Raw genomic sequence first — 21,780 nt, 5'->3', positions numbered from 1 at the left:
TAATAAAATCAAAAGGATAGTTATACAGTACTATGAAGGATTGTAGTCCAATGAATTCAACAATTTGGAAGACATAGACAAATTTTGGGAAAAACAATCGCTCTATAGACTATCCTTGGTGGATGTCAAGAATCTCAGCAGACACATAGCAATAGAAGAATTAGGCAAGGTTATCAAGGGATTACCAACAAAAAAATTCCCCTGGACCAGATGGCTTCACTGGAGAATTCTACCAAGCATTTAGGGAAGAACTAACACCAATCCTACACAAACTTTTCCAGAACATAGAAAAAGATGGCAAACTCCCAAACTCCTTCTATGAAGCTAGTATAACTTTGATACCAAAACCAGGCAAGGATCCCACAAGATTCGAGAACTACAAACCAATATCCTTAATGAGCATTGATGTAAAAATCCTTAACAAAATACTAGCCAACATAATGCAAAAGTATATAAAGCAAATAATTCGCCATGAACAAGTGGGATTCATACAAGGGATGCACAGATGGTTCAACATATGAAAGACCATTAGTTTATTCATCACATTGACATGAAAAACTATAAGAACCACATGATAATATCGATAGATGCAGAAAAAGCATTCGACAACATCTAACACCAATTCCTGTTTAAGACTCGAGAAGATAGGAATGGAAGGAAAGTTCCTAAAGACAATACAAGCTATGAGAAACCAACAGCCAATGTGGTAGTCAATGGAGAAAAGACTAACACAATCTCACTGAAAAAGGAGTCCAGATAAGGGTGCCCCTTGTCCCCACTCTTATTTAATATCGTGCTGGAGGTTTTAGCTAACAGCATGAGGTAAAGAAGAGACATCAAAGGTATTCGTCTGGGGAACGAAGAGGTAAAACTATTGTTATTTGCAGATGATATGAGTTTATATATGGAAAATCCCAAAAGTTCCACGAGCGAAGTACTGGAAGCAATAGAGGAGTATGGCAGAGTGGCAGAATACAAGATCAACAAACAGAAGTCTATCAGACTGCTATACACATCAGATAAGACCACAGAAGAAGAGATAAAAAAGGTGGTGCCCTTCACAATAGTCAAACACAAATTGAGATATCTAGGGATATACCTGGCTGAAAAAACAAAAGATTTATACGGGAAAAACTACAGAACACTATTACAAGAAACCAAGAGTGACCTCAACAAACGGAAGAATATCCCATGCTCGTGGATTGGAAGACTCAATATAGTCAAGATGTCAGTTCTGCCAAAGGCACTATATAAGTTTAATGCAATCCCGATACAATTACCCTCATCTTTCTTCAAAGAAATGGAAAAACTGATTACCAACTTCATATGGAGAAGGAAGAAGGCCAGAATTAGCAGAGAACTCCTCGAGAAGAAGGACACAGTGGGTGGGCTTGCTTTACCTGACTTTAGCACATACTATACAGCCACAGTTGTCAAAACCGCATGGTATTGGTACAATGACAGATACTCAGACCAATGGAAAAGAACTGAAAACACAGAAATAAAATCATCAGCATATAGACAACTGATCTTTGATAAGGGCCTCAAAAATATCAAATGGGAAGCAGATGCCCTCTTTAACAAGTGGTGCTGGAAAAAATGGGTATTTACCTGCAGAAAAATGAAGCAAGACCCTTAGTTCACTCCATGCACAAGAATAAACTCAAGGTGGATCACAGACCTTGAAGTTAAACCCCAAATTATTAGGGCCATCAATGAGGGAATTGGGACCAACTTGAGAACTTTGGCACAGGGACTACACAGGCTATCAGAAACAGGGAAGGACACAAACACAGAGGAGGCACAAATTGACAAATGGGATATACTGAAGGTAAAACACCTGTGTACATCGAAAGAATTCACTAAGAGAGTAGTTAGAGAGTTCACGGACTAGGAAAACATCTTTAGCAATGACACATCAGACAAAGGCCTTATTACTAAAATCTACAATACTCTGCTAGCTTCCAAAAAGAAAAAAACTAATTGCCCACTTGAGAGGTGGGCAAAAGACTTGAACAGAAATTTCACAGGGCAGAAATCTGAATGGCCAACAAACATATGAGAAAATGTTCCCGATCTTTAGCCATAAGAGAAATGCAAATTAAAACAACAATGAGGTACCACCTAACACCCTCAAAGATAGCCCAATTCAAAAAATTAGAAAGCAACAAGTGTTGGAGGGGCTGTGGGAGACAGGAACTCTCATCCACTGCTGGTGGGGAAAGGTGAAAAAAAAAAAGGATGAAAATAAGGAAGAAATGGGTAGCGTTGGCATGAGGTGCTAACCCAACCAAGGGGAGGGTATTGTTTATATCTCCACAGGGAAAGAGGGACCAGACTTCAACCCAGTGCCCCAAGGTGTGAATGCAACATTCGGCATGAAGTAGGGAACCAGTGGAGAGGTCTGGGGGGTTGGCCTCAGTACCAAATACTAAGTGGATGCCTGCTCCTTCTAGCTCAGAAGCAACAAAGCCAACATGGAAGAAGCACACCAGCCTGCGTGATCACGTGGTTCCGAAGGGATCAGTTATCAGGCATCAAAGAACAAAAAATCATGTAATTGGGTGCACACCTCCATGATACGATCGCTGAGGACAAACAGGTACCTAAGCAAATGTGGCAAAGGAAGCTGATGGTGCCCAGCTATCAAAAGGTATAGCATCTGTGGTCTTAAAGGCTTGAAGGTAAACAAGCGGCCATCTAGCTCAGAAGCAACAAAGCCCACATGGAAGAAGCACACCAGCCTGTGCGATCACAAGGGATCAGGTATAAGGCATCATCAGAACAAAAAGACCTTACCATAGTGAATGAAGGGTGAAGCGCAGAGTGGAGACCCAAAGCCCATTTGTTGGCCACTGGAGATCCCCTTGCAGAGGGGTGTAGGGGAGGAGATGAGTCAATCAGGGTGCGAAGTAGCACCAATGAAGAATACAGCTTTCCTCTAGTTCCCAAATGCTTCCCCCCACCCCACCCGCCCCACTATCATGATCTGAATGCTACCTTGCACGCCTGACTAGAGCAGAGCATGTACACTGGTGCAGATAGGAGATGGAAGCACAGGGAATCCAGAGTGGATGATACCTTCAGGACTAGGGGTGTGAGTGGTGATACTGGGAGAGTAGAGGGAGAGTTGGTTGGAAAGAGGGAACAGATTACAATGATCTACATGTGACCTCCTCCCTGGGGGATGGACAGCAGAAAAGGGGGTGAAGGGAGACGCCGGACAGGGCAAGATATGAGAAAATAATAATTTATTAATTATCAAGGGCTCATGAGGGAGGGGAAAGTGGGGAGGGAGGGGAAAATAGAGGACCTGATGCCAAGGGCTTAAGTGGAGAGCAAATGCTTTGAAAATGATGAGGGCAATGAATGTACAGATGTGCTTTACACAATTGGATTGCGATAAGAGTTGTATGAGCCCCTAATAAAACATTTTTTAAAATTCTAAAGCACACCTTATAGGCTAGGTGAGGTGATGAAGTGACTCTCTGAGATGGGGCTGTCCAGGTCTGAGAGACCCACCTCCTGATCACCTTGTGATAGCTACTGAGCTTGGAGAACGGGACTAGGAGCCTGGAATTTGCATGACGCAACAAGAGCCCAAGAAAAGCACTGGACCCTGAAGTTGCATGGGCTTCCTTATTGTGACAGACATCAGTGACATAGTGTCCCCTTGAGAGACATGGATGCTTTTCCTCGGCATCTTCCTGCTCCTTAATGTCGGCTTCTCATTGGTGTGCTTTGGCCAACAGGACAGTCACAGTGGTATCAGTGCTCGCCAGGGGTTCATGGAGTGGTGGGAGACAGGGGATAGAAGTGAGCCTTGTAGCAGCTGCCCCGATGGGCTAGAGGGAAACCTTGTGTGTGGAGCTAGCAGGTCAGAAGTCTGAGTGTCATGGAGACACCCAAGCTTGCGGCTAGTATCTGAAATCCCGGGCCTGGTTAGCAGTCTAGAGGACTACCTCCTTTAACGTAGGGGCGCTCATCTAGGTAGTGAGGGCAGAAAGGTGAATTGCCGCACAAGCAGCTGGTGTCAGAGGTGAATAGCAAAGTGAAAAGGTGAGCACTTGGTTTATGGTTCGATGCTATCCACATAGGCAGCAAGCGCAGAAAAGAGAGACCATGTCCTAAGTAATAGTCCCATCCGGGAGAGGAGCGGAGGCTGTTAGGATCAGGTATACCCGAACAGTGGGACTGATAGGACTTACTGCCATGGGGCATGAGAAAAGACACAATGACTATAAAGCTTTCCGGTTTGGGGCAGAGTTTTCATTAAAGAGACGGAGAAGACTAGGGAAAGGGCACTCAGGGGTGCAGACATAAGCAAAATCACTTGTGAAATGATTTACAGCCTTGGAAATTCTATATGGGGTTGATAGGACTCGAAACAGACGCAGTGGCAGTGGGTTTGGACTGGAGTTTGGAATAACACTGGGCCAGGAGCCAGTGTTGGTGCTCATGGCTTATGCATTAGGCTGCTAACCGAAGTAAGAAGCCATCAGTGCTCCTTGGGAGAAAGAGGCTGCTTTCTGCTCTCATCAAGGCTCAGAAACTCACAGGGGTAGTTCCCCTCTGTCTTTAGAGTCACTGAATAGCCTTGACTGAGGGAGACCAAAGAAGAGTCGATCATTGAGTTCTGGCGCTGGAGAAGAACACTGAAAGTACCATGGCCTGCCAAAAGGACAAACGATCTGTCTTGGAAGAAGTATAGTCAGAGATCTACTTAGAGGTATGCCGAGAGTTCATCTTACATACGTTGGACGTTTTTCTCGGGAGAGACCAGTCCCTGGAGAAGGACATCATGTAAGAGAGGCGGGCCCTCGGGGAGATGGACTGACAGTGGCTGCAGCGGTGGGCTCAGGCAGGGGAACATCTGTGAGGAAGGCGCAGGTCGGAGCCGTGTTTGGGTACGTTGTGCATAAAGTTTGCTACGGGTTGGAACTCACTCGATGGCATCTAACAAAAACAACATAGGGTCGCTGAGTTGGAATCACCTCAATGGTCTGCGTTTGGTTTGTGTTTAGAGCATTGGGCTGCGAGCCCATCAGCCACTCCTTGGCAGAAAGAGAAGGCCTTTTGGAAATCCTATGGAACAGTTCTGCTCTGCCGAAGAGGGCCGCTATGAGTCAGCATGGACTCCAAAGCAGGGGGGTTGTAGGCTTGTTGAGCTGGAATTGCCTCAACTGTGGGTTTTTTGTTTGTTTGTTTGTTTGTTTGTTTGTTTGTTTTCCCCGGTTTAATAGACACCTAAGAAGAGGTGCTAAGTAGACGGATACATACTCTGCAGTTCGCTTGGGGTTTTGAGGCTGTAAATGTTCCCAGGAGCAGCCTGCCTCATCTTTCTTCCATGGAAAGACTGGTGGATTTGAATCATTGTTCTTTGCCAAGAAAAGTCGATGGGTTTGAACTGCTGACCTTCTGGTATCACTCACTACATACACATCACCCACTACCACACCAGATTCCCATGGCTAACCAAAGAGGGGATCAATTTCATCACGGGGAAGCTTAGGGACGCTATTAGGGCAGAAACCCATTGTTATGAGTTGATTCCCACACATAGAAACCCTATATAAGGGTTCTGGGACAGTAAATCTTTAAGCGGAAAGATTGCCTCATCTTCCTCCCAGGGAGCAACTGGAAGAGTTTGAACCGCCAACCTTGCCATTAGCAGTCCAATGCTTACCTAACAGTGACAGAAGCCCTCCTCGGGGAGGGCATAAAACTCAACTGTGGTCAAGTCGATTACAACTCATAGCAACCGTAGGGGACAGAGCAGGAGTACCGCTGTGGGTTCCCAGGGCTGTCAATCTGTAGGGGAATAGAAAGTCTCAGCTCTCTTCCTTGAAGCAGCTACTGGTTTCAAACTGCTGACCTTTTTTATTTAAAAAATCATTTTATTAGGGGTTCGTACAACTCTTATCACAATTCATACATCCATCCATTGTGTCAAGCACATTTGTACATTTGTTGCCATCATCATTTTCAAAACATTTTCTTTCTATTTGAGCCCTTGGTATCAGCTCCTCATTTTCCCCCTCCCTCCCCCACTCTCCCTCACTCCCTTCATCACCCTTGGTAGTTTATAAATTATTATTTTGTCATGTCTTACACAGTCCGATGTCTCCCTTCACCCACTTTTCTGTTGTCTGTCCCCAGAGAAGGAGTTATATGTAGATCCTTATGATCGGTTCCCTCTTTCTACACCACCTTTCCCTTCCCCTCGTATTGCCACTCTCAGCACTGGCCCGGAGGGGATCACCTGTCCTGGATTCCCTGTGTTTCCAGTTCCCATCTGTACCAGTGTACATCTTCTGGTCTAGCTGGATTTGTAAGGTAGAATTGGGATCATGATAGTTGGCGGGGAGGAAGCATTAAAGAAATAGAGGAAAGTTGTATGTTTTATCGGTGCTATACTGTACCCAGACTGGCTCATCTCTTCCCTGCAACCTTTCTGTAAGGGGATGGCCAGTTGCCTACAGATGAGCTTTGGGTATCCACTCCACATTCTCCTCATTCACAATAATATGACTTTTTGTTCCTTGATGCCTGATAACTGATCCTATTGACACCTCGTGATCACACCAGCTGGTGTGCTTTTTCCATGTGGGCTTTGTTGCTTCTCAGCTAGATGGCCACTTGTTTGCCTTCAAGTCTTTAAGATCCCAGATGTTATATCTTTTCATAGCCAGGCACCATCAGCTTTCTTCACCACATTTGCTCATGTACCCATTTGTCTTCAGTGATTGTGTTGGGATGGTGAACATCATGGAATGCCAGTTTAATAGAACAAAGTGTTCCTGCATTGAGGGAGTACTTGAGTAGAGATCCAATCAAACTGCTGACCTTGTAGCTAACAGCCCAACTCATGCCCCACTGCACCATCAGGGCTCACAGTGTAGAGAAAAGCCAAGTTAATCTTGCGCTTCAAAGCTTTACTTGGCAAAGGACAATAATTCTAGTCTTCTGAAGTCCCCAAAGTCCTGCGAGCTCTTCTTCCTTCCTCAAACACATAGCCTTGGTTTAGAAGTGACTGGTGGGTTTGCGGGCTAGGCACTGGGCAAGGTCAGAGATTTGAACCCACCAGTTGCCTTCAAAGATTTACAGTCTTGGGGTCACTATGAGTAGGACTTGACCTTATAGCAGTAGGCTTGGTGTGGTTTCTGATGTCCAAGGGAGTCGCTGCTTCAAAGGACACAGATTTGGTGAGCAGTAATGAGTCGTAATTCAGCCCTCTGCCTTAATAGCTTGACTTTGCGCCATTCATTTAATGAGCCATTCCTCCATCACCTTACAGGATGAATAAAACTTTTTGAATCTGTCCATTTCACACGAGTATTTTGCCATCCAATTTATTTTTTTTTAAAAGAGAGAGATAAAGGTGCTCGCTTTAGCAGCACATGCATGAACACTGAAAGAATCTCCAAAACATTAGCATAGCTCCTGCAGAAGAATGACAGACTATTTCATAAAACAGCTCATGGATTTTTTGTTTTTAATAAAAGAAATCCAATGCCTTTTCATCATAAACATACTCAACAAGGTAGGGATAGAAGAGGAGCTCCCTCAACCTGATAAAAAGCATCTATGGAAACCCCACAGTCAATGCCATACTTAATGGTGGAACACTGAATGCAGTCCCTTAAGATCAGGATGTTTACTTTCACCACTTAAATTCATTATTGTAATGGAGTTTCTAAGCCAAGGTAATTAAGCAAGAAAATAAATAAAAGGCAGCAAGATTGTAAAGGAAGAAGTAAAACTATCTCTATTTGCAGACAAAATGATCTTCTATATAGAAATTCTAAGGAATCCACTAAACAAACCATTACAACAAATAAACGCATCCAGCAAGGTTGCAGGAGAGAAGATGGGCATGTAGGAATCAATTAGGGAAACACCCATTTACATTAGCATCACACTGAATGCAATACGCAGGCATAAATTTAACAAAAGACGTGAAAGATTTATAAACCGAACACGGAAGAAAATTGCTCTACGTAAAGAAGTTCTGAATAAATGGAAAACACTCATGATCATGAATCAGAAGACTAAACGATGCTAAGATGGCAATACTTGCTACACCATCATCCCCATAAACCCCCACTGATTGCTACAGAAATTGGTAAACTGATCCTAAAACTCATAGAAAAAAAGCAAGGAGCTCAGCATAATCCAATTTTGAAAAGAAAAAAAAATCTTTGTCAGGCTCACACGTCCCACTTTCAAAATGTACTACAAAGTTACAGCAATCAAGTCTGGTTTGAACATAACAGGCATGTAGATCAATGGAATAGAACTGAGAGTCCAGGAGTAAATCCATACATTATTGCTCGATTGACTTCTGACAAGGGTGCCAAGACCATTCATTGGAGAAAGAAGAGTGTTCAACAAAGGGTAGGGAGACAACCGCATGCTGCTCCTGTTCGGTGCTCTCCAGGGTGTTCCAGCTCACAGCCTGCTGTGGGCCTGAACCTCCCTCACAATTGTTCTGTTTGAGCCTGTTGGTGCAGCCCTGTGTCAATCCACCTCACCGAGGGTCTTTGCTTTTTTGCACGCCCCCGCCCCCCTACTTTACCAAGCAGGATGTCTGAGAACATGTCCAAAATACATGAGATGACATCTCCCCATCCTTGCATCTAAGGAGCATTCTGGCTGCACTTCTTCCAGGATAATTTTGTTTGTTCTTCTGCCAGTCCCTGGTACATATGAAGAAGCCAGAATCGTGCTGTTTGGATCTGGTGTGAGCCCCTGTTCTAAGTATGATCATGGGTGCACTCTTCACAGCAGCTGCAGCTGCACAGTCAATTCCATCTTGGAGATGTGGAAAGCTCTGGGCTCATCCAGAACTACCTTATAGGGCATCACTTTTGACTATGACGGGGCAGCTGTGTCCATACTTATACACATTCAAGCATGCCTGCAGGTCATAAGAACCCCCAACCACAAATATTTAGCCTTGTTTTTAGTAATATGAAATTGTTAACATTTACCCTGCAGCAAGTCCAATTCCTGCCCACTTCACCGTTTCTAAATTGTTTAAATGGTTCCGATCTCCTTAAAGTGATGCACCCTCTCTGAAGGGTCAGGTGCCAAAGACCAGGTCAGGATGTGAAAGTAATGAGGAGAAAATGGAGGACGGCGGTGTCATCGTGGAGCCGCCCCGGTAGAGCATGACATGAAGGCCCAATTCTATCCTTTCCTAACTGCCAACACCACCGAGAATCATGGCGCAGCCAAGGGGACACATAACCTTACCCATCATAGCCAATGTGAACCTCACCTTACACAGTGGTTACTGTTATTATCAGATGTGAATATCTCACACAAAAAAAGGGCAGATAGATTTCTCACTATTATCACAAATTGGAAATATCAGATAAAAAGATATAGTGAGGAGAGGTATCTAGACCATTTTTTCCTGCCTCATGTGTATTGAACTATAATTCACATGCTATCAAATTCATATAAATGTACATATACAAATACATATAAATGTACAGTCCAATGGCGCCAGTGTCCTGACAGGTTCGTGTGAACATCAGCACAAATGAAGGAGCGGCCGTTTTGCAGTGGCTCCCCATTTCCTCCAGCCCCTTTTAGTTGCCCTTTTGTCTTTACGGGTTCCTATGCTGAACTTTTCATGAACATAGAATCATACCCTATTGGGCCTCTTTGTTGCTGACCTCTGGCACCAAGCCTCTTTTCAAGGTTCACCTATGTAGTAGCAGGAAGTGGCATTTCATTTCTTTCTATGACCGAATAATGATGTCCTTCTACAAATACACCACATTATGTTTATCCAGTCAGCAACGGATGCATATTTGTTTCCTTTTGACGATCATGAGTAAGGCCTTTACACGGACAGGTTTCCGTGTGGACTTAGGTCTTCCGTTCTCTTGGCTATACATGTGGAGGCGGACATGTCGGCCATTGCTGGTGAAGCATTAGTGTGTGTATGACGTTCCGGGGCACAGTCTGTTTTCCATGAGACGATACTGCTCGAATCTCTCCAGCAGGGAGTGATGCTTCCAGGTTCTCTACATGATCTGCAAAACTTGTCATTTTCCTCCCCCTCCCCTTCTTTTATTATAGCCATCCTAATGAGACTGAGGAACGGACCCTGGGGATGCTGGGTGTTAGGTTTGGGATTGCTAACCTCAAGGTTGGCAGTTCAAAACCACCAACTGCTACACGAGATGAAGCTGTCTGCTTCCATAAATATTTAGTCTCTCTATATCTATCTGTCTATAATCTATATGTGATGACAGTCTCAGAAAATCCTATATAGAGTCACTGAGTTGCAATTGGTTCTGGCAGTGGTTTGGTGTGCTCAGTGAGCATAAAGTGATATCTCATTGACATTTTCCTAATGACTAATGATATTGAGCATCTTCTCGTGTGTTTGTTGGCCACTCTGATGTCTTCTTTGAAGATATGACTATTTAAATCCTTTGCTCATTTTAGAATATGGGTTACTTAACTTTTTATTGTTGAGTTGTCAGGTTTCTTTATTCTGAGCTCTAAGTTTTATTAGCTAGATGATTCTCCCATCCTATTGAGCTGTCTTTTCACTTTCTTTATAGTGTTATTTGAAATAGAAACATGTTTCATTTCCGTGAAACCTGATGTATAGGTTTTCCCTTGGTTGCTTTTGCTTTTGGTATCATGTCTAACAAACCACTGGCTAATTTGAAGTTGTGAAGAGCTATAGTTATGTTTTCTTCTAAAATCTTTATGCTTTTAATTCTTACATTCGCGCGTTTGACTCGTTTTGAGTATCTTTGTGCATAGGGAGAAGTCGGGGTCCGGTGTTATTTTTTGCTAGGTATTTAAATACCTCCTTGCTGGCTGCAGGTGAGGAGCACTTGAAGCACTTGCTGATGAAGAGCAAGGACGGCAGCCTCAGTGTGGATCATAACTCCATGGTCAATTACACAAAACTCATTGCCATCAGGTCAATTCAGTGAGGAAGACCAAAGAAGAATTGATGTTTTTAAATTATGGTGTTGAAAATACCGCGGACTCCCAGAAGAACAAGCAAATCTGTCTTGGAAGAAAAACAGCCAGATCTTTGGAGGTGAGGATGGTGAGATTTCAGTTCAGGTAATCTGGACAGTTATCAGGAGAGCCCAGTCCCTGGAGAACAGCACGCTTGCTAAGTAAGAGCTGCTTCTGTAGGTTTCCAAGACTGGAACTCTTCTGGGGAGTAGAAGCCTCGTCTTCCTCCCGAGGAGCGGCTGGTGGTTTTGAACCGAGGATGGCAGCCTAACCTGTAACCATTGGCAGTCACTAATAAACTTTGGTCTCTATATATGCTTACTCCCCGTGTTTCACTTAGCATACACGTTTTCAAGGTTCAGCTACGTGGAATCTGCTATTTTAACAGGCACCTCAGGAGATGCCGTCTGTGTTCAGTTTGGGGAATTCCAGCTCTGACCCGATTGTTGATTGCCAGAAGTGAGGTCTGTTCCTGGTTCCACAGACCCAGCGTGTGCTGGCCCTGGCAACTGAGTTGAATGCATCCCTACTGTTAGCTAAAGGATGGCCATGGAACTGAGTCTGGACCTGGGAGTGGGTATCGAGGCACAGCTTCCTGCACAAACACTTGTTATTTCTAAGATGTATCTGGTTTCTGTCTACTGGGGCCCCAAAGCCCCAAAAGAAGCTGCAGAAACATCAGAGCACACGGTCAGCTTCTCCTCAGGGCCCCACTCACAATACAGGGCTTGGACAACGGAGCCCTAGATCCTGGATTCTAGGCCTATCGCTATATAACTGATCATACAATTGATGTGGTACTATGGGGAGGTCTATTAGGTCCACAATCTCTCTAGACCTATAGTCAAATGATTTTCTTTGCTATTGTATTTAATGTTCTAAAGCAGCAGTTCTCAACCTGTGGGTCATGACCCCTTTGGGGGTCGAAAGACCCTTTCCACAGGAGTCACCCAATTCATAACAGCAGCAAAATGACAGTTATGAAGTAGCAACGAAAATAATTTTGTGGTGGTGGGGGGGGGTCACCACCACATGAAGAACTGTATTAGAGAGTCACAGGCATTAGGAAGCTTGAAAATCACTGTTCTAAAGGAGAGTGGACTCACCACTTACTGGGACATCCTTCTTTCTCTCAGGCAGTCTAATCCTAGGCCTCCAAATAGCCAAATAACAGTAAATAACCTTCAGCCCATCCACTGGTTTCCTCTGAAAATATGTATTCCGGCTCCTTCCGGTATCTTCTGGAAACACAGATGTCACTTCTCTGGTTAGAACCCTTCATTAACGCTCCATTCCCCCCAGGGGTTTAGACCACAATCCCTATGGGCCCGTGGTTCAGTGGCTCTGCAGACCTGTGTGTGGCCTCTTTCGCTCTCCCAGCCTCCCTAGGATCCAGGTCCACAGATCTTGCTGGTCTCTCACCAGGTCCGGCTCTCGCTGGCCCTGGCCTTCTTCCTGTAGGGAGCTTAATGGTCAGCTCTCCAGCGCTGCTTCCGGGGCGAAGTCTTCCCCGACTGAGGCTGGATTCAATCCTTTGCTCTTTCACACTCACAGCACTCTTAACGAATGCTCGTCACAGTTACCATTTCCCACTTAGTCCCGCAATTATTTCACTAATATCGGCTGCGCAGTCTAGATCGTAAATCGCATGACAGCAGGATTCGGAGTTTACTCATAATGCATGTCCATCCAGCACCTAGCAAATTGCCTGGCAGGAATGTATTGGTTAGCTGAACGGATGGAGACTCGCTCCAGGAAGGCGCGCCACAAGCCGGGGGTGGGGGAGGAGGGGGTATATGAGACCATTGATAATCGATCTATGATGCACTCCCCAGACGCCGACGGGCCTAAGACCCCAGGACTGACTCATCTCCGGCGGCCGGGACCCCTGAAGTCACCCAGGATGAAGCGGTGCCTGAGCATCCCCCAGGGAATGAAGCTGCACGGTAGTTCTGAATGTCACGAGGCTGATCACCTCGGGGTAGGGGGCGAGGCGCCCCGAGGCCGGGCGTGCGGGCCTCAGTTTCTCTCCGTTGCCCCGCGGGATGCCGCCCTGCGGCGTCTGGGTGGACTGGTGTCAGCCGCCTGGCATTAAAGAGGTCCGAGGGTCCGGCTCGGCCGGCTGGCTCCGGCCCGCCGCTCCGCGCGAGGGCGCTCCAGGCAGGTCCTCCGGAGCAGTCGTGCACTGCGGGGCCCTTCTAGCCGTCGCGTCGTAGCGCGGTGCGCCCCGGGAAGGCGGAGGGCGCCATGGTGGGTGGCGAGGCGGCCTCGGCGGTGGAGGAACTGGTGTCCGGGGTGCGTCAGGCGGCCGACTTCGCGGAGCAGTTCCGCTCCTACTCGGAGAGCGAGAAGCAATGGAAGGCCCGGATGGAGTTCATCTTGCGCCACCTGCCTGACTACCGCGATCCGCCCGACGGCAGCGGCCGCCTGGACCAGTTGCTGTCCCTCTCCATGGTTTGGGCTAACCACCTCTTCTTGGGCTGCAGGTGCGGACCCCAGCCTGGGCGGGTGGCCCCGCCGCCCGCCTCCGACCCAGAGCCCGTCTCCAGGGCTGGGGCTGATCGCTGCTCGGCGCGGCCCGCGGCTGCTGCCCACCCTGACGGTGCCCGCAGAGACTTCCTGCCCCGACCCGCAGTGCTGTCTTTTGGGAAATGCGTCGGTTTGACGCCGACGGTTCTAAGGGTGGAAAGCACTCAGCCCAGGGCTGCCGTCCGACAGTGTAGACGCTGACGTCGCCTTCACGCCTGCTATTCGCCCAAGCCGCCCCTGGTGCAGAGCGGGTAGCTCCTTTAACCTCCACGGTAACGACGCCGACACAGGCACGCCAACCCGACCGACGGCGAAGCAGCCAAGGGCGCGGGGCGCTGTGACACGCCGGGGGCCATGCCGCTTTTGCCAGCATAGGGGGGGGGGTCCTTAAACTGAAAAACCACCTCCCTGCCATCGAGTCGACGGCGACTCATAGCGACCCCGTAGGACAGGGTGGAGCTGGCCCTGTGGGTTTCCCGGCCTGTAACTACCGAGGCGGAAGCCCCGTCTCCTCCCACACAGCAGCTGATGGGTTTGCACTGCTGCCTTTTCCGATCCCAGCCCAACGCGGGACCCCTGTGCCGCCAAGGTATAATCCGTGTGCCTTGACTGTTCTAATCCCCAGCCTGCTGGGCTGAGCGGGAGCCAATCTGACCTGCCCGCCGCTCCTTCCGTGACAATCAACAGGTGCCTTTTTGACAAGGGCCAAAGCCCACTGCATGCTGGCTGTTCTACCAACAGGACGGGAACCTACTTTGGAAGTGCCCAGGAAGGCAGCCCCCATGCCCCCCCGGAGTCTGCTGTGAAGATTTATGATGTTGGACCCAATGAATGTGTTCTCCATTCTTTAGGATCACTGAGTTAGAATCAGCCACGGGTTGGTTTGACACCCTCCCAGGGAGCAGTGGGGGGCACGGTGCTTAAGCGCTCAGCTCTTCACCAAAACGACAGGCCCGCTGTGGGGGAGAGGCGTGGCAGTGGGCTTCTGGGAAGAGTCGGAGCCTTGGAAAACCCTGGGCCTAGTCTGCCCTCCATAGGGTCACTGTGAGTTTGGAATTGCATCGATGGCATGGGATTTGGTTTCTGGTTTTATACCTCACCATTAGGCAGGAGGCAAGTGTGGAGACTCCCTAAACCATTTTAGAACGCATTCAAATTTTATTACGATAATAGCATGGCTCCTGCCTCATCCTTTTTGGCTGCCTGACTGGTTACATGGCCTCCATAGGCCTAAGTTACTACACTTGTGTTTAGAAGCTGGGGGTCATTAAGGTAGGATTTGGGGAAGGAGTTCATCCATTCCTTCTCTGTAGCGCCCAGGTTCCCCAGGTAACAGGATTTATCCAAAGTTAGAGAAATGACATTGAGAATTGGGAAAATGAGCAAATAATGCCATTATTTATTAGAGTAACAATCCATTTTTATTGAAACTTTTGGACCCTCTCACACCATATCCACCAGTATGTACTGCCAGATGTATGTATGGTGCCTTTATTCATTTATTTTTTATAACTTTTTAAGATTGTAAATGGGGCCTTTGTTTTTGGTATATATCAAAATACCTGCCTCTCGGCATCCAAAAGCCCACATAGTAGCCACAAGCAGGAACTATTTCCTAACCTTCTGCTAAACTTACACTTAGTTTCAAATCAGGTGTATCAAATCAGTCCTTGGAGGGTTGAATTTGCCTCCCAGCCAACTGCAGTTTCAAATTATTCCACACTGAGAATTCTTCCAAGGGTTTTACCTTCCTGCTCTTTCTTGTGCAGTTACAACAAAGACCTTTTAGACAAGGTGATGGAAATGGCTGATGGGATTGAAGTGGAAGATCTGCCACAGTTTACAACCAGAAGCGAATTAATGAAGAAGGTAAATGGGACAGCTAAGTGCATGGAATGAAATAGCAAGGGTATTGCTTTTTTGAATGCTCTTGTTAACTGCCAAGAAAAATCTGAACCCTTTCATTTTAATTTCCCTGTAAGTGCTATAAACCTTTTCCTGACTAGGTAACTACAGTACGATAGACACATGACGCACGGTTGGTGGCATCTCACACACTCTGCCGCTTTTGCTTTTCGAGGGCCATTCGGTTTGGATATTTTTGCTTGGTTCTTCAATAAGTGGGGTCAGGGCCAAATTTTCCCTTGCTAGAAAACCTTGTAGCTAACAGTAACTCATCCTCAGTCGAGGACCAGACTGGCGCTCATGGGATTGTGACTGAAGTCCTGCCCAGGTATCATAGCTGTTCCCAGTCCTGCAGGGCTTCCAGCGTGTCTCCTTAGTAACCAAGCTTGATTGTCAACAGCCAGTGCCCCTGAAACTTTAGTCTGCTCCCCACCCTTTCTCTCCTGACACACGTGTGCAGCACCCGCAAGCTCTGCCACAAACACTGGGGTTCGTTGGAGTTTGATTTTGAATTGGGTTTTGGTTGTCGCGTGTTCAGAAACCTTTCACTGTTGCCAAGTTTTTTGCGACCCCCATGCTCAAGTTACTTTTCCCCATGTGGGGTGGCGACTGGAAACCCAGGAGCTTCGTCAGTAGTGTTGCCCTTCCCCTGAGGTTCTGCACGTAGAAGAGGCGGCTAGCAGGCGTGCAGCAGCCTCGCCAGCCAGACAAAAACCCTAACCTGGTGTCAAGCCAATACCTGAAAACGTCTGTTGTTGTTCTGGCCAGAATCGATCCTTAGCTCTAAATTTAGTTCAGTTGGATTTTAAAGCCGGCTGTCTACTAGAAATGAATCACCTGGCATTGTTGGGAATCTCAAGACCAGACAGTGATGATGGATGGCCTAGCGGCCCCTGCTCTTTAAAGTAGGGTTTTAAATACTGTATGGCTACTCTGCAGCTCTGAGGGGAACACGGCTCTGTGGTCTGTCCTCCCTGGTTTTCTTTCTTCGCTATTTTGATCTGAGAAAAGATCAAGGCGCACAGCTTCTGACAGGTAGGATTCCTCAGTTGCCATGCGTGGCTTTCCCTTTGAAAGAGATTCAGAAAATGGTATCAACTTTCTAACAGTGGTTCCTAGACACGATATCAGTCTTCATGGTTGACCAGTTCACGATTAATGAGAGATAATTAGCAAAAAGCAGCAGCTGATTCAAGAGGGGTGTCTACCATGCTGTCGGGGATTGTCTTAGTTGAGGAAGAAATGATTGATGAGGAAGAAGCTATCATTGGCTCAAAGAAAGAAGTCAGCTTAATGAATGACTTGGTCCGTTGTCCTAGCAGCATTTTTAGTCCCAGAGGGAAAATGGCACTATGGGAAATTTGTGTGTGTGTGAGAGTGTGTGTGTGTGTGAGTGAGTGAGTGAGTGAGTGAGTGAGTGAGTGAGTGAAATGTGAGAGAGAAGTTAGGAAGTGGAGTTTGTCTCCACTTCAGGAGGTTCTGGTTGGGCGCCCAGTGGGTAAGCAGCCTCAGCTAGGAGGAGGGGCAGCTCAAGGGCACCAGCTGGTCTTTGGGAAGGACATCTCGCAGTCTGCTTCTGTAAAGGTTACGGCCTTGGAACCCGTGGGGCCAGTTCTGTCCTGCCCTCTAGGGTCACCGCACATCAAAATTGACTGGACAGCAGTGGGTTTTGTTCTGTGTTTTTTGTTTTGTTTTGTTTTTTAAGCAAAAGGGAAGAAATTTATTGGAGCCCATACGGGAAACCCTAAAGGGATCCAGCATCCCCTACTGTGTAGGCATGCCCAGCAAAAGGTCACACCAGTCACTGTACCCCCATGTCCCAGAGGGATTTCCCTTGAGCCGAGCCCCAAAGCCCCAAGGGGTTCTGTTGTCTTTTGAATATGATGACCAGTGTTAAACAAGCTGTGCGGGCTGAAGCAGCTGCTGCTTCCTTTATGGAAAGAGCTGAAATTCTAAGGTTGAAATAAAGTTTAAAATAAATAAAAACCCACCTGTCGCATTGGTTAAGTCAGGGGAGGTCTAGTATCTTGCAGTAAATGCTCAGTGGGACCCCCTGTTTTTCTCTTTATCCGCTAGACATTGAAGCAGCCAGGAAGGCGGTGTCTGACTCCACAGACTCTGGTCTCACTGTCTAGTGGATTCAGTCGGTACTGCCAGGATGGCCGGATCATCTGCCACCCCTGTGGGAAAGATGTTCTCAGTGTGCCAGAGTCGGGGGTCGCTGTTGTCCTGCTGTCGGCAGAAATTTGTCAGGAATTCCAGAGGTGGCTCAAGGCTCTCTTTCACTTTGGTGGCACCTTTGGATGGCACTACCAACTTCTAATAGGAAGAGGCTTCTCTTTTGCCTTTGTAAGAATTTAGCTTATTTTTACCTCCTTCAAAAAACCGGGAGGGGCTGGCTTAGCTAGAAAACAGGTCATACCTTGAAAACTCTTGATTACTAAAAAGACTCCCAGGTTGGTTCATCTTCACTGCTAAATGTTAAGGAAATCCATTCAAAGGCAGGTGACAGCCAAAGTGATTCTTCACGCCCTGCTTACAGTTGTCTCTAGCCAAGTTTAAACAGCCCAGAGGTGCTAGAGAGCACCCAGAAAGAATAGATGTGCTTCAACTTGCCACTATTGCAGACATGCATTGACAGTTTCTAATAGTGTGAAACCCAGAAATATATAGCCTTCACATCTAGATATCCTGACTCAGTGTGAAATGTTGTGAATTACTACCTGAATTCAACGGCGTTTAACTTAGAACATTACGTGTTTGCGTGGTTCCACTTTTAGAGCTCTCATCTCAGACCATGCCAGGAAAACGTTGTTTCAAGTCTTCCCGCTGTCACCTCAAATTGTGAATACTGAGAGACCACAGGGAGGGCACTCTGGTGGCACGGTGCCTAAGGGCTCAGCTACCAACCAAACGGCCAGCAGCGGAGGGAGAAAGAGGCGGCGGTCTGCTTCTGAAAGACTGCAGCCGGGAAGACCCCCTGGCCCAGTGTTCTAAGGGTTGGAATCGAATAGGTGGCAATGTTTTTGTGTTTTTGAATACATCACAGATGACAAGAAAATTAGGTTCTGGCCTCCAAAATGTGTGCAGTAAAATATCATGGCTCTATAATATGGCTTGCTTACTAAATGGACAGTAGATTTTAACTTAGGAAGATGAATTTGATTCATTGGGTTGCAAAGCGCTATAACCTGCTCTTTTCTCCCCCTTTACCTCCTCTTCAGCATCAAAACTAAGGTAGAAGCTCTATCCCACTTGCATCAGCAGCTGCATGCTCAGAAAAAGAGGCCAGGAAAAATGGGACTCTTATTGCCCCAGCGTCTGTCTCAGGACTCCTGGACTTCTCAACACAACGCACGAGAGGCAGCTGGCATGAAATGGAACCAGTTCAGATTGGCTTTTTTAACGTTCTTATTCATCTAGAAACCTATCATTGTAAACATATCTGTGGACATTTTATATATTTATAAATCATGCATTCCCAGATGAGTTCAACAACATTTGTTTATAAATGGCAAACTTTTTATTAAAACTGCTGACTTTTTAAAATGTTCATCTAATAATGGCAGGTAATGAGTTTTACCGTAAGGATTTGTAAATAATGTTCCTTTATGATAGTTTTATGCCTCCCCCCTCCCCAGATCATTTCTGCCTGCAATTGATATATGTGTAGAACCCCTCCCCCTCCTCGCTCTCTGTCTTGAGAATAAAATTCAAGGCCTGCGAGTCTCTGAGGTACCCACCATCTGATGGGAGAAGGCCGCCTCACCCACGGACATGGCCGTGTGTTAAAGCTCACTGAGAGGAGACGGCACAGCGTTGCTGCGACAGCCAGCTTGGGATGTAGGTGTTCCAGGTCTCCCAAGTTGCTGAGGTAAAACCCACACATTTTTGCTGGAAGGAACCAAAATTATTCAGAGCTCCCGACAATGAAAAGCTTGTACTGCAGCTCCTAGCCCACAACAAAGCCCAGCTATCTGCTTGTGCGGCCCCTGAGTCAGTCCAGCGCTGCTGGGGCAGCAGCACCCACTGGGAAATGGTGATTTACAGCCTTGGAAACCCTCTGGGTGCTTTCACCCTGCTCTACAGGATGTGAGCTGGGTCAGCTTGAAGGCAAGTCTGGCGTTTGGTGTCGTGAGTGTGTTTCCTCCAGTGCCCACGACGGACTGCAGAGCAACCCTGGGGGTGCCGACTCCATGGCCGGCCGTTCAAGCGCACCAGCCGCTCTGTAGCAGTCTGATGAAGCTATCCGCTCCTGTTAAACTGACAGTCTCAGGACCCCGTGTAGGGTCCATCCAAGGGGTTGTGGTGGTGTCGTGGGTTATGCATTGGGCCGCTAACCACAAGGCTGGGTCAAACCCACCAGCCGTGCTGCAGAAGAAAGATCTGCCCCTGTAAAGCATTGCAGTCTTGGGGTTAGACCCATCGTGTCAGCTCTCCTGTCAGGTTGCTGAGTCCGAATGGACTCAGTGGCAGTGGGTTTGGTGTATTAACACTGCCTCCAGGATTGACGATGGGGAGAGGGGCTCCAAACAGTCTACTGCTGCCGATAGTGGGGCACGGTCATCTCTGCTTTCTGTATTCTACCGGTGAGTACAGGTAACCGGAGAGGAAAGCTGGGGGTGTGGAAGTGGGGCCAGACTCTCCCTGGGCCTGAGGTTTGGTCTGGCCAGCTTGCCTGACCAGTCAGAGTTGTGCAGCCTTCATCCACTAGGGTGGGCCAAGTGAGAAGCCCAGGTAAAGGATGGCCCTCTGCCGCTAGAACTGAGCAAGCGACTTCTTGGTGAGTGGGTCTTACCTGGAGACTAGAGCTGAGAACCACCTCTCAGCTCTCCAAAAATTCCCCGCCACCAAGTCGATGCTGACTCAGAGTGATCCTACAAGAACAGAGACTGTGACTGTTAAGGGTGTAGAATGGAGAGTTGTTGGGGGCTTCAGATTGCTGACCTTGGGGGGTCACAACCCCACGTGTAACCGCCACAGCACCAGGGCTCTTTCGCAGAGCGCTCTGGCAAAGGGGAATGAAAACGGCATGTGTAATGTGGCCAAGCCTCGGGTTCAAATGGAGCCCAGCTTCTTTCCCCATGGATTATCTGTACACGTTCATAATGCTTCAGAAAGCATATTACCGGGTTGCAGGGAGGGGGAAGAAATGGAGAGCTGATATCAGGGCTCAAGTGGGAAGAGAATGCTTTGAAAATGATGGCAGCAAATGTGCTTGACACATTGGAGGAATGTATGGATTGTGATGAGATGTTAAGGGCCCCCAATAAAAAAGTAATAATTAAAAAAATACAAAGTTGTAAAAATAGGTCATTTTCCCATTCATAACTTATGTCAACATATAATTTTTTCACGCTAAAAACATTACCAAGTGGAAAAATCTGTGATTGATCATGCATATTTTTAATTCATCCCATTAGTTTATAACACTGCCTGAAATTGAGACATCTAGGTCAGACCATGGTGTGGTCCCTTACTCCAACAAAATTGATTTCTTTCAGAAATGTACTGGAGTTAATAGCAAATAAAGTACATCTGGTAGGAGACGCAAAGGATTACTTAGTTTAAAATGCATTTTCATCGGTTTCTCATCATGCATTCTATTTTCCTTTTAAGAGAAAATGCCCAAAGTATATAGTAACAGCCTTGCAGGAAAGTATCCCTTTCATCAAGCAAGGCTAAAATGTGGCATGGTGTCTTGCCGGGTCGATTTTGGTCCTGGAAGCTGTGTTTCCAGGGCTGACATTGCTCTGGGGGCAGTTGGCAGGAGAGGCTGGCGTGTGAGAATGCTGACCTGTGAGTAGAATGTCCTCACTATCGTGTCACCAGAAATCCCTTGTAGAATAATGCCTATTCAAATGTCCTTTATTTCATTTTTCTGTGTATGCTTGAAAAGTCCATAAGGCCGCATTTTCTCAATTCAGCTTTTGGAGAAAACTGTCTCAAAAAGCTCCAGTAACAGTACTAGTTCATTATCTAGATGAAAGACTGCAGCCTTCACTATGGTTTACAACCAATGGAAAGTAAAGCAAAATCCTCAACTGGCCCCACAAACCAAACAAAGGAAGAAATTATTGAGTCTGTCAAGGATTTCATCTAGCTTGGATCCACGATCAATGCTCAGGGAAGCAGCAGCCGAGATCAAAAGTACAGATTGCAGTGGGCCTCCGCAAAAAGAACAAAAGCACAAGTCCTCTTTTAAAGTGCAGAACAAGGACGTTACTTTGGGGACTAAGGTGCGCCTGGCCCAAGACGGGCTGTTTTCAATCACCTCACATACATGTGAAAGTTGGGCATTGAAGAAGGAAAACAAAAGAACTGATGCATTTGGATTATGGTGCT

General features: G+C 46.8%; 1 protein-coding gene across 2 annotated transcripts; it reads left to right on the top strand.

Annotated features, from left to right (window-relative positions):
• The first annotated feature begins 13,204 nt into the window (after positions 1 to 13,204).
• Positions 13,205 to 18,984, top strand: CDKN2AIPNL (CDKN2A interacting protein N-terminal like). Of its 2 annotated transcripts, XM_075541560.1 has the most exons (4): positions 13,205 to 13,487; positions 15,300 to 15,399; positions 17,512 to 17,784; positions 18,660 to 18,984. In XM_075541560.1, the coding sequence occupies exons 1-4, from the start codon at positions 13,249 to 13,251 to the stop codon at positions 18,669 to 18,671; spliced, it is 624 nt and encodes a 207-aa protein (XP_075397675.1). In that variant the 5' UTR covers positions 13,205 to 13,248; the 3' UTR covers positions 18,672 to 18,984. The 2 variants fall into 2 exon arrangements, with proteins under 2 accessions (XP_075397675.1, XP_075397676.1); XM_075541561.1 differs by lacking the exon at positions 17,512 to 17,784 and having other exon boundaries at positions 13,207 to 13,487.
• The last annotated feature ends 2,796 nt before the right edge of the window (positions 18,985 to 21,780 follow it).

Source organism: Tenrec ecaudatus, chromosome 2, assembly GCF_050624435.1.
Source record: "Tenrec ecaudatus isolate mTenEca1 chromosome 2, mTenEca1.hap1, whole genome shotgun sequence".
Classification (NCBI taxonomy): Eukaryota; Metazoa; Chordata; class Mammalia; order Afrosoricida; family Tenrecidae; genus Tenrec; species Tenrec ecaudatus.
This window is presented reverse-complemented; position numbering and strand designations above follow the sequence as displayed.

Excerpts from the sequence above, each read along its gene's own strand:
- CDKN2AIPNL (XM_075541560.1), top strand. The coding sequence starts at position 13,249 with ATGGTGGGTGGCGAGGCGGCCTCGGCGGTGGAGGAACTGGTGTCCGGG. Across the intron at positions 13,488-15,299 it reads CACCTCTTCTTGGGCTGCAG|TTACAACAAAGACCTTTTAG; the intron begins GTGCGGACCCCA and ends TTTCTTGTGCAG. Across the intron at positions 15,400-17,511 it reads GAAGCGAATTAATGAAGAAG|ACATTGAAGCAGCCAGGAAG; the intron begins GTAAATGGGACA and ends TTTATCCGCTAG.